General features: G+C 51.5%; 1 protein-coding gene across 1 annotated transcript in view; it reads right to left on the reverse strand.

The window, feature by feature from the left end:
• Positions 1-2,805, reverse strand: part of IFFO2 (intermediate filament family orphan 2) — a 47,251-nt gene extending 44,446 nt beyond the window's left edge. Inside the window, exon 1 of the mRNA XM_061148032.1 lies at positions 2,135-2,805. Within this exon, the coding sequence (XP_061004015.1) occupies positions 2,135-2,805 (671 nt within the window). The remainder of the gene's footprint in view (positions 1-2,134) is intronic.
• Between the last annotated feature and the right edge of the window lie 11,103 nt (positions 2,806-13,908).

A 13,908-nucleotide genomic window follows, 5' to 3' on the forward strand; every position in this document is an offset into this window, starting at 1 on the left:
TAACGTTCAAGGAATGTCTAAGGCATCTCTAAGGCAGCCTGGGACTTCAGGGACTAGAGTTCTAGCCCACCCTCTTCTCATCTTTACAGACAGGGAAACCGAGGCTCGCTCAAAGGAGAAGGCAGACGTGCTTTGGCAAAAATCCAACTTGAGTCCTGAATCAACCTCAGAAAAGATGCATCTCCCCAGTTCACACACACAAAAAAAAAAAAATGGGGGAAGAGAAGGTGCATACGCCCCCCCACAAGGGCGGGAAGAGAGACACACTCAGCCTCCACCTGTCTCAGCAGCGCCCATGTCATTCCAGGGCAGCACCAGAAGCTGACATCACACCCCACACCCTGGGTGCAGCTTGAACTGGGCATTGCTCAATGCCAATCCATCTCCCTCTAGGACTGGGCATGGTGTTTCCATCTCCTTAGTAGCCAGGTCCGAAAGGCACACACACACACAATAAAACAAACACCCCGCAAGCCTGGGGCATGACGACACCACCAACAGTGGCAGACCAAAGGGCCCTCCCAGTTTCACCATCAAGAGCAAGCGCCTGTTCCCCTGCCGCACCCCAACGAAGCTGCCCACACAGGGCAGAGAGGTAGCCTCCCCATGGCGAGACACCAGGCCATCCTCGAGTCCTGCAGAGAGACAACCAGCCCAGGAGAGTAGCTTGTCTCCCCATGGGGTCCAAGACATTTCCCCAGGAAGCCAGGCCCTGCATGGGAGACCCAAGACTCTGGGCAACTGCCCCCTCACAGATGAGAGACAAAGAGTCTCTCATCTTTAACAACATCAATCTGATTACTTCATGCCTTTCAAAAAGCATCACCAGCCTACTCGCCCCTTGTACAGCTGTAGGTGGATTTTATCATTCCCATTTCTCTGATAAGTAAACAGGCTTCCGGGTAGTTCAATGACCACTCAGCTCAGCCAGAGGTTCTCACTGGCAGGTGCTGGAGGTGGCACTTGAATCCTGCCCAGTGGCCAGCCCGCCCAGGTGAGAAGAAAAGGGAGGAAACCCATGGCCAGCTCTCTTGTGAGCACTAGGACACAGGAGTGGAAGGAAAGATGCTTCTCAGGGCATCCTCCAAGCCCTGGGGGTCAGAGCCACAGTTCCCAACACAGAGTTGCCTATGCCTGGGACAGCAGAGGGCCCTGCTCGCCTCCAAGCCTGAGATGCTACAGACAAACCCCTCTCCTCTTATCAGAAGGCCGATTAGGTAAAACTGTCAGCCAGGTTGCGGGCAGGAGGCAATGTCAATTTCCCAGCTGGGAATCTGGGCTGGGCAGAAATGTGCTAGCCAGTTCAGCAGGCATCCAGCCAAATCTGGTGGTCTGGGTCCATTCAGTGTCCAGTCTTCCAGCCTAAGGTTATCTTTGCTTGTGCAGATAACTCAGTCTTTAGGGCTGAGTTTGTTGGGGGTCCAAAAAAAAAACATGAGAATTGGGGGTAGGGAGAAGAGAGGTGAAGGGAGGTGTTTCTAAAACTTGTGTCTGGTCTGATGTAGGTCTGGTTATCCAGTCCAGCCAACTGGACATGACAGAGCTGGAGCAAGACAGCGGACCCTGGCCTCAGCGGACAGACCCAAGCACTCTGAAACACTTGATCTTTTTTTAATTTAAGGAAAAACAGAAAGTTAGTGGATTACTTAAGAGTTGTTTCTTTTCACCCATTGACAGAGGGGAGCCCACTTTGTACATCCCTGGGGAAAACACCTAAGTTGGAAGACAGACTGGCCAGGAGTATCTCACATCCCAGCTTCACCACCTATTAGCCAAGCCACCTTAGGCAAGTCACTTGCATCCGTGCCTCGGTTTTCTCATCTACAAAATGAAGATAAGAATGCCCCACACTTTGTGTTGCCATGAGGATTAGGTGACATCACATAAAACACCTACGGTCATTATGTCACCTAGAAAACAATGTGCCTGGTCCAGTGACGGAGCGGAGGTGTCCCCCACGGAACTAGAAACCGAGTTTTCCAAATCTGCAAACACAGCTTCCAGCCTCAGCTGCTAGGACCCCGTATCCCGGCCCCTCCGGAAGGCACACATTCCGGGGCCGCCAGAACGGAACGACCCCCGACCCCCGACCCCCGACCGGGAGCGCGGGGCGGCTGGGCGGGGCCCCACTCACCTCCGCTTGTACTCGTCGCGCTCGCGCTTCACCTTGGCGAGCACGTTGTAGAGCGCGCGGATCTCGGGCGTGATGGTGTCGATCTGCACGCCCACGCCGTCGGGGTGCACCCACGACACTCCGGGGCCCTGCACGGTCTCCACGCCGCCGCCGCCCGTGCGCCGCACCTGCGTGTAGCTCCAGATGGTCCCGGGCAGGCGGCCGTAGTACTGCGGGTGCGAGCCGCCACCGGGGGGCAGGCCGCCCAGGGCCGCGGCTTGGTTGGCGTTGGCGCCGGCCGCCGCGCCGCTGCCCGGCCCGCCGCCGGGCGCCGGCGGCCGCAGCAGCTCCGGCCCGGTCTGCACGGCCTGCTCGCGGGAGAAGGTCTTGTAGCGCAGCCGCCGCTCGCGCTCGCTCTGCTGCTGCTCCAGTTGCTTCTCCAGCAGCCGGTTGCGCCGCTCCAGTTCGTGCACCTTGGCCAGGAAGCAGCGGAAGCGCACGTTGAGCCCCTTGAGGAGGTGGATGTTGGAGCCCAGGTCGTCCCGCAGCGCCGCCGTCACCGGCGACGGCCCGGGCCCGGCCCCGCCGCCGCCGCCGCCCCCGCCGGGGCAGCCCCCGGGCCCGCCGCCGCCGCCACCCGGCGGGCAGCCGAAGGCCAAGGCCATCTCCCCGAACAGCAGCGAGTTCACCATGCGCCGGCCGCGCGGCTCAGGGCCCAGGGCCCGCGGCTCCAGGTGCGGCTCCAGCTCCGGGCAGGGCTCCCGGCGCGGCCGGGCCAGGGCGGGCGCGGGATCCAGCGCGGCCGGCCGGGCGGTTCCAGATGCGCGCCAGACGCGGCCTCCGCGGTGACGGCGAGCCGGGCCGCCCCCGGTGTGAGCGCCGCGGCGAGTGAAGGGACTCGGGCCGCAGTGGAGGCCGCGGCGGCTCGCACGGGGCAGCGAGGGTCGCAAGCCCAGGCGCCGGGGACTGTCGGAGACGCTGTGGTGGCGCCGCGGCAGCCGCGCTCCGAGGACTCTCCGCGGGCACGGCCCCTCTGCGGCGGGCCCCGCCCACTGCAGACATAGGCCCCGCCCCCAGACGCGCCCCGCCCACCGCGCCTTCCTCTGCGGCGCTCCCGGAGCCGGAGGCACCGCCCCAGGCCCCGCCCCGCCCACCACTGCGGCTCTCCGGGAGCCGGAGGCCCCGCCCCCAGGCATCGCCCCGCCCACCGCGCCTTCCTCTGCGGCGCTCCCGGAGCCGGAGGCCCCGCCCAGCTCTGGACCCGACCCCTCCCTCCCTGCGCTGGGTCCTGTGGCCCGGCCCGGCTCCGATCCTTCGCACGGGGACACGGCCCACAGAACTGCACCAGGCAGGCGGTCAGGTGGGATCGCCGCAGAGCCAGCCCGGCCTCTTAAAGGGACCGGCGGCCTCGGCAGCACTCGCTTCCCCCGCCAGGGAGTCTCCTCCCCCGCGGTCTTTGCCAAGGAGGCTACCCTTTTCTTCCAGCCACCCCAGCTCCCGCGGTCCCCGATTCCCGCGGAGTGAGGGGAACTTCGGTCTGGAAGGGCTGGGGACCAGAGCATCCGCACCCCACCCCCAGTCCAGCGTGGCGCGGCCTCGATCGACCTTCCCCGGATGAGGCCGCTCTTGCGCCGGCACGTCGCCCACGCAGTGGACCCAGGAGGGCTCCTCCACCGCTTGCCCCAGCCTCTCGTCCCGAGATCGGCCTGGGCTATGCCGAGCCGGCTGGTCCTCAGCCGAAAGGTGCGCCCGTGGATGCTGGGGTTCTGCGTAGGGAAACTGAGCTGAGATCCTCCGGCATGTGACACCTGCAAGCTCAGCCTGGGCTGCTACCAATCCCCAGCCCCGAATGATCACCTCCACACCACCGCACAGGCTGAGAAGCAGCTGGCCCCAGAGTGGGCGTCCATTTCATCAACCGCGTGGGGGGCAGCTTGAGTGCAGAACAGATCTAGAGTGCGGCGCAGACCCAAAGACGCATTCATTCATTCATTCAAATCTGTTTTCAGATTTACCACCCTAAAAAGACAAGTTCTCCAGTCTCCTGGTGTCTCTTGAGGTGTTGGTCCGCTCAGTCGTGTCCGACTCTTTGCGACCCCATGGACTGTAGCCTGCCAGGCTCCTCTGTCCATGGGATTCTGCAGGCAAGGATGCTGGAATGGGTTGCCCTTCCCTTCTCCAGGGGATCTTCCCGTCCCAGGGATCGAACCTGGTCTCCTGCATTGCAGGCAGATGCTTTACCACTGAGCCACCAGGGAAACCTGGTGTCTCTTAAACCAGTTTGCAAACATATCTGATTATTTTTTGAATACTGATAATAGTTCCCATTATTGAATGCTAAGTATATATCAGGTGCCATACTTGTTATCTCGATATTACAGAGGTCACTGAGACCAGAGGAGCAGTGACCCACCCCTAAATACACACTCTAACCTGCCTGCCCAATGCTGCTGGCCTCTTGTCCGTTTCCCCAGTCGCTTCTCACCACAAACCTCAGGGGGGAGGTGACCCCCACATTTGAACGCCTGCGGCTGGCACTGTGCATTTAACCAGATATGTGGCATGTTCCACATTCTTTTGGCTGCATTTTTTGAATTGCAATTAAATTTTTGTCTGATTAACTTAGTGTGTTTGTTTCCTCTCTTTGCATGTAGGCTTGAGGGCAGGTACCCTTTCTCAGAGGGACAAAGGCTTTGTGTTCTCAGAGACAGAAGGGACATAAAGGAGACCTGGGAATGCTCTGGGGTGAGGTTGTGGCTGTGATGTTAGTTGGCTATTTTTGATTCAGTCACAAGAGCAAACCCTCCCCAGGTTTCCTTCCCTCAACCCCAGCTCCTTGCTCCCTTCCAAAAATAGGCTCACCTTTTCAACACCCCCAACAGAAACTCACCTGTCTTAAAATCTTTCTCTGCCTCACCCAACCAGATGTGGTCACTGCTCTTCAGTATTTGTTCTCTCCTCTCTTGGTGATTTTCTTGTTTATCTAACCTAAAGAAGCAAAGCCCTTTGCCTTACAGCGGGAGTTCCCGGATTCCCCAGGGTGGGGTGGGGATTGCTAAGGAGAGAATTCCGCAAAGTCCATGACATAGACAAAACTTACATTTTTATTTTCACTAGTGCCTGAATCAGTTCAGTTCAGTCTCTCAGTCATGGCCAACTCTTTCCCTGAATGGTATTTAGTATTTCCCTTGATCATGATTGCAGGCAACAAGAAGTCCCTGTGATATTATTACTAAGAGAAATCACAGGTATTTTCACATCACCTTCAGTTTTTATATATCTCAAAGTATCATTTAAGCTACCACACTCTTAAGATCATATTCAACTCACCACTAAATCTTACTTAATGTATTAATAAACATGTTACTATATCACAAATTTTTTTTAGTATTTTGATAGTTATATTTCAGTAAAATTGTCACTGGTGTCTGAATGCAATATTTTAAAAATTATTATGAGATGGATTCACAGGCTTCCCCAGATGCCCAAAGGGCCTTAACTCACAGAAAGGGTCAAGAAGCCACACCTGGGGAGTAGTTCCCTGCCATCTTTTCTCAGACAGATCTGTCCTGCTAACTGCATTGCCCTGGAATCAGGATGTGAAGCCCTCCTGGAGGGGCCGGGTAGGGTGGGGACACCTAACTCTGTTCTGGGCCTGGAGAGACCCAAACGTTCCAAGATCATTTACTGACCTCCTGCTTCAGCACAGACCTTGCGCTAATTCTGGGGAAAGAGCCGTGAACAAAGCAAGGGCTCCAGAAACCCTGGGGGAGCTCGTGGAGACAGACAAACGCCTCACCCCCAACAGCTGCAAGTCCATACCTTCCATCAGGTCAAGGATCTTATGCCAATAGTAGGTCAAGTTCAACACTGTACCTCCATATCCCAACATAATGGTTGGCACATAATAGGTGCTCAACAAAGATGAGTTTAGGTAAACAACTGAATGAGCTGTTGGCACTGGAAAAAATCCCTGTGAAGTACCTAAGAGGTATTCAATAAATATCAAGTTTTCATGTTTTAATTACATTTCTTTGTCTGATAACTTTATTGAGGCATTTTTTACATATCATGTAATCCACCCATTTCAATGGTTTTTAGTACATTAGCCAAATTGCACAACTACCACTGTCAATCAGTTTGAGATGTCATCTCTCCCAGGAAGCTCTCTCGTGCAGTTTACTGTTACTGTTTCCACCTCCTGCCCCAGGCAACCACTAATTGTCTTTCCGTGTCTATAGATTTGCCTTTTATGGACATTTCCTATAAACGGAATCATACAATATGTGATCCCTCGTGCCTGGCTTCTTTCACCAAGTATCATGTTTTTCAAATTCACATTATAGCATCAGTAGGACTTTCCTTTCTATTGCCAACCTCTTCTAAAATTTGGTAGTTTGAATTTTGCATTACCTTATTTACTTTTCTGCACATCAGTTCCTCATCTGGAAATGGTACTAATAAAAATATTTACCCCAGGGACTTTCCTGGTGATCCAGAGGTTAAGACTTCGCCTTCCAATGCAGGGGGTGCAGGTTCAATCCCTGGTAAGGGAGTTAAGATCCCACATGCCTTGGGCCACAAAAACAAAACATAAAGTGAGCAATATTATAACAAAAATTCAATAAAGACTTAAAAGAAAAAAAGAATATCTACCTGGGAGGGTGGTTAAGGGTTAAATGACTTAATGCATATAAAGTCAGCATGCAGTAAATGCTCAGTAAAATGTTAGCTATTATCACCATTATTTCTTTTTCATTCTTTTTGCTTATGCCAGTGTGAAAAACCCATAAATGTCTCAAGAAGCAGGGCAAAAAATAAGCCTCTCCCATGATCCCACACCCAGTGGCCCTCCCCGTCATCTGAGCCCAGTTCTGCTGCCAAGAAGAATGAACTGCCCTCTCCCTTGCGTCCCCCATTCCCACCCCCAGGCTGCAGTTTCTAGAACATTCCCATCAGGTGTCTTCATGGCGAAATGAAAGACAGCATTAAAACATGACGGCACAGAGGAAAGGGAGTGGTTATTAGTTCCACATGATGCTCCAGGTGAAAATTAATCCTTTAAAAGGCACAGGCAGATTCTTGAGAGGGCCCATCTCTCCTCCCCCCAAACAATAATGACAATAACAACAGCAAAAAAAAAAAAAAGAGCTGGCAGAAACGGTGACTCTCACCCATCCCAGCAGCGACGGCACGCTGCCCAGCCTCGTCCCTCCTGGGCACCTCCAGGCTTACAGGCGGCTTAAGCTACCTGTTGGCTCAACAATTATTCTGGGTGGGTTTGCCTTCCTCGAAAAGGGCGTGGGTTTCACCGACGTCAGGGCGCCAGAGTGTCCCACTGGCTGCCCAGACAGCCTTCTTCTTGGTCAGCAGAACCCTGGTTGCTTCTAGTACCTTCTCGGGGCCTCTCTCGTGCAGGCCAGCCGGGCGGTATGGCAGTGTGGTTACAAGCAGGGGATGCAGGGCCAGGCTCTATCAATTTACTGTGTGGCTGTGGACAAGTTACTCACCTGCTCTGTGCCTCAGTTTCTCCCTCTGTAAAATGAGATGGTAGTAGTTTATGGGGTTACCGCAAGGATGAAACAAGTCCACAGAGCTGAGAGCAGTGCCTGGCATGTTTTAAGTGCCAGTTATCATGAATCAACATTCCTCAACCCCCTGCCAGGCACCGTTTTGGTGGGGGGAGTCTTGGGACAGGAAGTAAAGGCTGAGAGTTTCATAAGCCTAACCAGGGCCATGCTGGGTCATTCTAGGGAGAGCCACAAATTTGGACAGGCCCTTGCTTTTAGGCCTTCTTCCGTCATTTCCAAATGACTACATCTGTTAAACATCTTCTTTGCATGCGTGCCAAGCTGCTTCATTTGTGTCCTATTCTTTACAACCACGGGGACTGTAGCCTGCCAGGCTCCTCCATCCATGGGGATTCTCCAGGCAAGCAATATTGGAGTGGGTTGCCGTGCCCTCCTCCAGGGGATCTTCCTGACCCAGGGGTCAAGCTCATATCTCTATGTCTCCTGTGTTGGCAGGTGGATTCTTTACGACCTGGGAAGCCCAATATCTTCTTTACCCTGACTCAATCACTAAACCTCTGCACGTTAAAGACCCTTCTTACAGGGAGCCTGAGGCTTAGAGGGTGAAGAGCCTGTCCCAAAACACACAATTCGCAGCACAGTTGAACTCTGAACCCAACTTTGAACTCCAAGTCCCATCCATTCTGCTCCAGCTCAAGCCTCTTCCTCGACCACCCAAAGATGGAACATTCAAACATTGATCTGAGAAGTGAGTCCTTGAAGTGATTTCTACCATCCTGTTCCACGGTGTTGGCCTTCAAGTGAGTAGAACAGGGCATGGAGAAGCGACAGGCAGGCGCATCGTCAGATGAGCCCAGAGCTGCCATGAGAAGCAACACCGTGCCCTCCCGCCTCTGGGTCTTTACACATGCTGGTTCCACCTCCAGGGACATGGGTCCCCTTCTCGCTGGCTAGCTCTCACTTATCCTCCAGATCCTGGCCTTAGCAGCACTTCTTCATTTGCTGTCTTGTTTTGACTTTGCATTAAGGGATGATGTACATTCAACAAATATGTGTACAGCTCGATGAATTTCTACACATGCACACCCCAGAGTACTCCACACCCAGCTCGTTTCCCACAAACAGAAATCTCCCTGGTGACCCCTTCCAGTGACACCTCCCAAAGGTGACTGGGCTCTGACATTTCTCGCCGTGGATTCCTTTCTAGCCTCATGGACAACAGAATCGGACAGTACATTTTTTTACTTCTTTCGCTCAGTCTTATCTGTAGGAGATCCATCTGCATAGTTGAGTGTGGCAGCACTTTGTTCTTCTTTGCTGGGTCATATCACGTGCAATGAACATGCCACAATGTATTTGTCCATTCTACCACGGATGGACATTTGGATGTTTTCTAGTTTGGGGCTATTTGAAGTCAAGCTGCTAAGAGCCTTCTCATCTCTGTCTTTAGGTGAACATAAGCATTTGTTCTTCTTGAGTAGAAACTGAGGGATAGGATTGCTGTGTGTCAGGGTTTGTGTATGTTTAAAGTTAGTAGATATAGTCAGATAGTTTTCTAAGTTGGCCATATAAATGTATACCCCCAGCAGCATACAAGAGTTCAGTTCAGTTTAGTTCAGTCACTCAGTCGTGTCCGACTCTTTGCGACCCCATGAATCGCAGCACGCCAGGCCTCCCTGTCCATCACCAGCTTCTGGAGTTTACCCAAACTCATGTCCATTGAGTTGGTGATGCCATCCAACCATCTCATCCTCTGTCGTCCCCTTCTCCTCTGGCCTTCAATCTTTCCCAACATCTATGAGAGTTCAGATTGCTCCAAATCCCAGATGATTGTATTGTTGTTTGGTCACTAAGCCGTGTCCAACACTTTGCAACCCTGTGGACTGTAGCTCGCCACGTCCTCCATCCATGGGATTTCCCAGACAGGGATACTGGAGTGGGTTGCCATTTCCTTCTCCAAGGGATCTTCCCAACACAGAGATTGAACCCCATCTCCTGAGTCTTCTGCATTAGCAGGTTGATTCTTTATGCTGAGCCACCAGTTGCCCTTATTCAGTCGCTAAGTCGTGTCTGCCTCTTTGTGACCCATGAACTGCAGCACACCAGGCTTCCCTGTCCTTCACTATCTCCCAGGGTTTGCTCAAACTCATGTCCATTGTGTCAATCATGCCATCCAACCATCTCATCCTCCATCACCCTCTCCTCCTCCTCCCCTCAATCTTTCCCAGCATCAGGGTCTTTTCCAATGAGTCATTGGCGCTTCAGCTTCAGCACCAGTCCTTCCAGTGTATAATCAGGGTTGACCAGGGAAGTCCAATATTTAGTATAGTCAGAGATAAACAACTATGATTTACTGTATAACATAGGGAACTATATTCAACATCTTGTAAATAACCTATAATAGAAAATAATCTGAAAAAATATATCAAAAAATCACTTTTCTGTATACCTGAGACTAATACAATCTTGTAAATCAACTCTACTTCCATAAACCTATTTAGCATAATCAGTGCTTTTTTATTGGAAGGGTAACACTTCCCCTAGAACCACTCTGTACCCTCAAAACCAGGGTAGGTAGGGACCTCTTGTTGCTCTTCCCCATTGTAGATTCATTTGTCCATAGCATTCCCACTAATTCCTTGTCTCCCGCATGTCAGGAAGTGAGGGCTCCTTAAGGGAGGGAAGGAGACCGTCTATCTCCTTGGAAGGGAGAAGTCAGGCCCTGTCACCCCAGCCCCAGGCCACTCGCCCTCTGCCAGTGCAGCCGGAAGTCCAGCCCCGAGGAGGCAGGGCCCCTCTCTTTGATGTGCCCGAATCAATTTCAAGCCCCGAGCTTCATGAGATGGCTCCTTGCTGGACGTGTGCCGCGGGACCCTCTGAGCCACAGTGTCTCTGTCTGCAAAACAGCTCTGAGGCCTCTGCCCCTCAGGGCTCTGCTGCGTGCTGTGCGTGCTCAGCCTGTCCGACTCTGCAACCCTATGGACTGTAACCCACCAGGCTCCTCCATCCACAGGAAGTTTCCAAACAAGGATATTGAACTGGGTTGCCATTTCCTCCTCCAGGGGATCTTTCGAATCCCAGGGATCGAACCCCGTCTCCTGCAGCTCCTGCATTGCAGGTAGAGTCTTTACCCACCGAGCCATTTGGGGGAGCCCCATGAGGTTGTGGTCGGGGCTAAATGAAACACGTAATAACGTTCCTGGAAGGGAGCCTGACAGAGGCGGGTGGCTCTTTGCAGTCACTCGAAAGCCTGTAGCCCTCGCTCAGAGATGACCTCCCAGGCTTCCTTGTCCTTATTGTCAGAAAGCTCTACAAAGTGTCGGGCTCCACGATGCGACATGCCCATCTCTGCCCGAAGAGATAGGCCTCTGACCCCGAGAACCAACAGGTACTTCTCTCTGCTCCATGGCATTTCGCTCATTCCTCATGTTGTACTTCTCAGATCCGTCCCAGTAGAAATAGTCTATGGGCCAGGCATCATTTCACGTGGATCACCTCATTCTCTCCAAACCTCATCAATCTGGGGAAAGACTCTCATTCCCCTTTTATAGATGGAGAAACTGAGGCTTGGAGAGGAGAAGCTAGATTCTTTCCCCCATTCCAGAGCCTGGCGATCTTAGATCTGAAACCTTAAACCAGATCCTGCCTGGATACTGCAATGTCCACACCAACCTCAGGATGAGCAGGGACCCTGCAGCTGCAGGGTGTGTGGGTTGTGGCCAGGGAGACCCTGGGAGTTCCAGAAGCAAGGTGGGGCAGGACAGGGGCGTCTTCACCTGGTGGGGACCCTCCTGTCTCCTCCACTGGCTTGCTTTGCTCCCATTAAGAGATGAGCTGGGTAAATTCCCACATAACCCACCTCCGATTTCTGTTTTGCAAACAGCTTTTCACTTGCCAGGGAAAGCGCTCAGAGGAAGGCAGGCAGGTCCTCTGTGGCCTCGTGGTCCTGTTTGTGCTGAAACAGACTTCCCAGTTGTGGGGCCGCCTCGTGGGAGGCGACTGCCAGCAAGGAGTGAGTCAAAGTCCTTCTTCCTGGAGGCCTACCCCTTCCAGGGCCATGAAAAGGAGGAATGCGTCTGAACTCATCCCAGACCCTGATGACAGGACTGGCTCCCTAATTGTCCTGAACGCAAGTTTGAAATGACTCGCTGCAGAAGTCACCATGTCAGCCTTGGTGACTTCCCCCATGGCTATTCTGTAACTGCAGAGACTTCAGCCAGCCAGAGGATTCCTTGGTCCAAACCTGCCCTGCACCTTCCAGCATAGCTCAGATGAGAGGCGTCACCTCTGTGTCCAGCAACTGGGGATCAACTGCTTAAGTCATGACATGTCCATAAGAAGTCATACTCAAGCAATCCTGGGGATAACACACACATCTTTATTGGCACGAAGGAGGTCCTCCAGTTAAGGGAAAAGGCACCACTGTAAAACCATATCATTTATACATGGGATCTAAAAACTAAAACAAACTAGTGAATATAACAAAAAATAAACAGATTCACAGATACAGAGAACAAAGTAGTGGTTACCAGCAGGAGAAAGAAGAGAGGAGGGACAAGACGCAGGTGGGGGAGTCACAGGTACAGACTATTATGTATATAAGGGTGCGTTGTACAGCCAGGGAACATGGCCAATATTGTGTAGGAACCATAAACTTTAAAAATTGTGAATCACTATGTTGTACATCTGTAACTTATGTAATACTGTACATCAACTATACTGCAATTAAAAATGAATAAAACTATAAAATCCCACTTTTAAAATATTCATCTTTGGTCTGTGGCTCTGTCTATACGTATATACCTAGAAAAAAAATCTGTAAGGACATCCCAGAGGTCAGCTGATGGTTTTTGTTTTTTATACGCCTTTCAATGTTTTCTGAATAATAGCATGTATGTATATGTAAAGAACTAAAGAGCCTCTTGATGAAAGTGAAAGAGGAGAGTGAAAAAGTTGGCTTAAAATTCAACATTCAGAAAACTAAGATCATGACATCTGGTCCCATTACTTCATGGCAAATAGATGGGGAAACAATAGAAATAGTGACAGACTTTATTTTGGGGGGCTCCAAAATAACTGCAGATGGTGACTGCAACCATGAAATGAAAAGACACTTGCTCCTTGGAAGAAAAGTTATGACCAACCTAGACAGCATATTAAAAACCAGAGACATTACTTGGCCAACAAAGGTCCATCTAGTCAAAGCTGTGGTTTTTCCAGTGGTCATGTATGGATGTGAGAGTTGGACTATAAAGAAAGCTGAGGGCCGAAGAATTGATGCTTTTGAACTGTGGTGTTAGAAAAGACTCTTGAGAATCCCTTGGACAGCAAGGAGATCAAACCAGTCCATCCTAAAGGAAATCAGTCCTGAATATTCATTGGAGGGACTGATGCTGAAGCTGAAACTCCAGTATTTTGGCCACCTGATGCAAAGAACTGACTCATTTGAAAAGACCCCGATGCTAGGAAAGATTGAAGGCAGGAGAAGGGGAGGACAGAGGATGAGATGGTTGGAGGGCATCACTGACTCAATGGACACGAGTTTGAGTAAACTCCGGGAGTTAGTGATGGTCAGGGAAGCTTGGCATGCTGCGGTCCATGAGACCACAAAGAGCTGGACATGACTGAGTGACTGAACTGAACTGAACTGATAAATATATATGTATACATACATATATATATATACACACATATGTAACACATATAAAAACAGTTGCAAGTCACAGTGGTAAAAACAACACCATTATCTCATTTAAACCTCACGTCATTTGACAAAGCCAGTCAAATTCTACCTGCATTTTAAAATGAGCCCTTATTACATTTAAAAGGGGGCGTCTCAGGTGGCACAAAGTGGTAAAGAAACTGCTTGCCAATGCAGGAGACATAAGAGACAGGGGATTGATCGCTAGGTCAGGAAGACCCCTCGGAGAAGGAAATGGCAACCCACTGCAGTATCCTTGCCTGAAAATCGCATGAACAGAGGAGCCTGGCAGGCTACAGGCAATAGGGTCACAAAGAATCGACCATGACTTAGCACAGCACACACTTTTCAAAGGAGAAAAACAGAAAAGCTATTTTCACTTTGGGGAAAAAAAAAAAAACACTATTGTGTAAAATAAAAAGCACTGGGCCAAGTGGGAGATCTAAAGATGCATGGGATGTGGCCTTTGACTTGAAGAACTTTCCAGCCCCGGGTCCTTGAATAACTAGACATGAGTTTACCTCTAGTAAGTGGGGCTAAGAGAGGCAGCTGGCATAGTGCTA

Source organism: Dama dama, chromosome 8 (genome assembly GCF_033118175.1).
Source record: "Dama dama isolate Ldn47 chromosome 8, ASM3311817v1, whole genome shotgun sequence".
Classification (NCBI taxonomy): domain Eukaryota; kingdom Metazoa; phylum Chordata; class Mammalia; order Artiodactyla; family Cervidae; genus Dama; species Dama dama.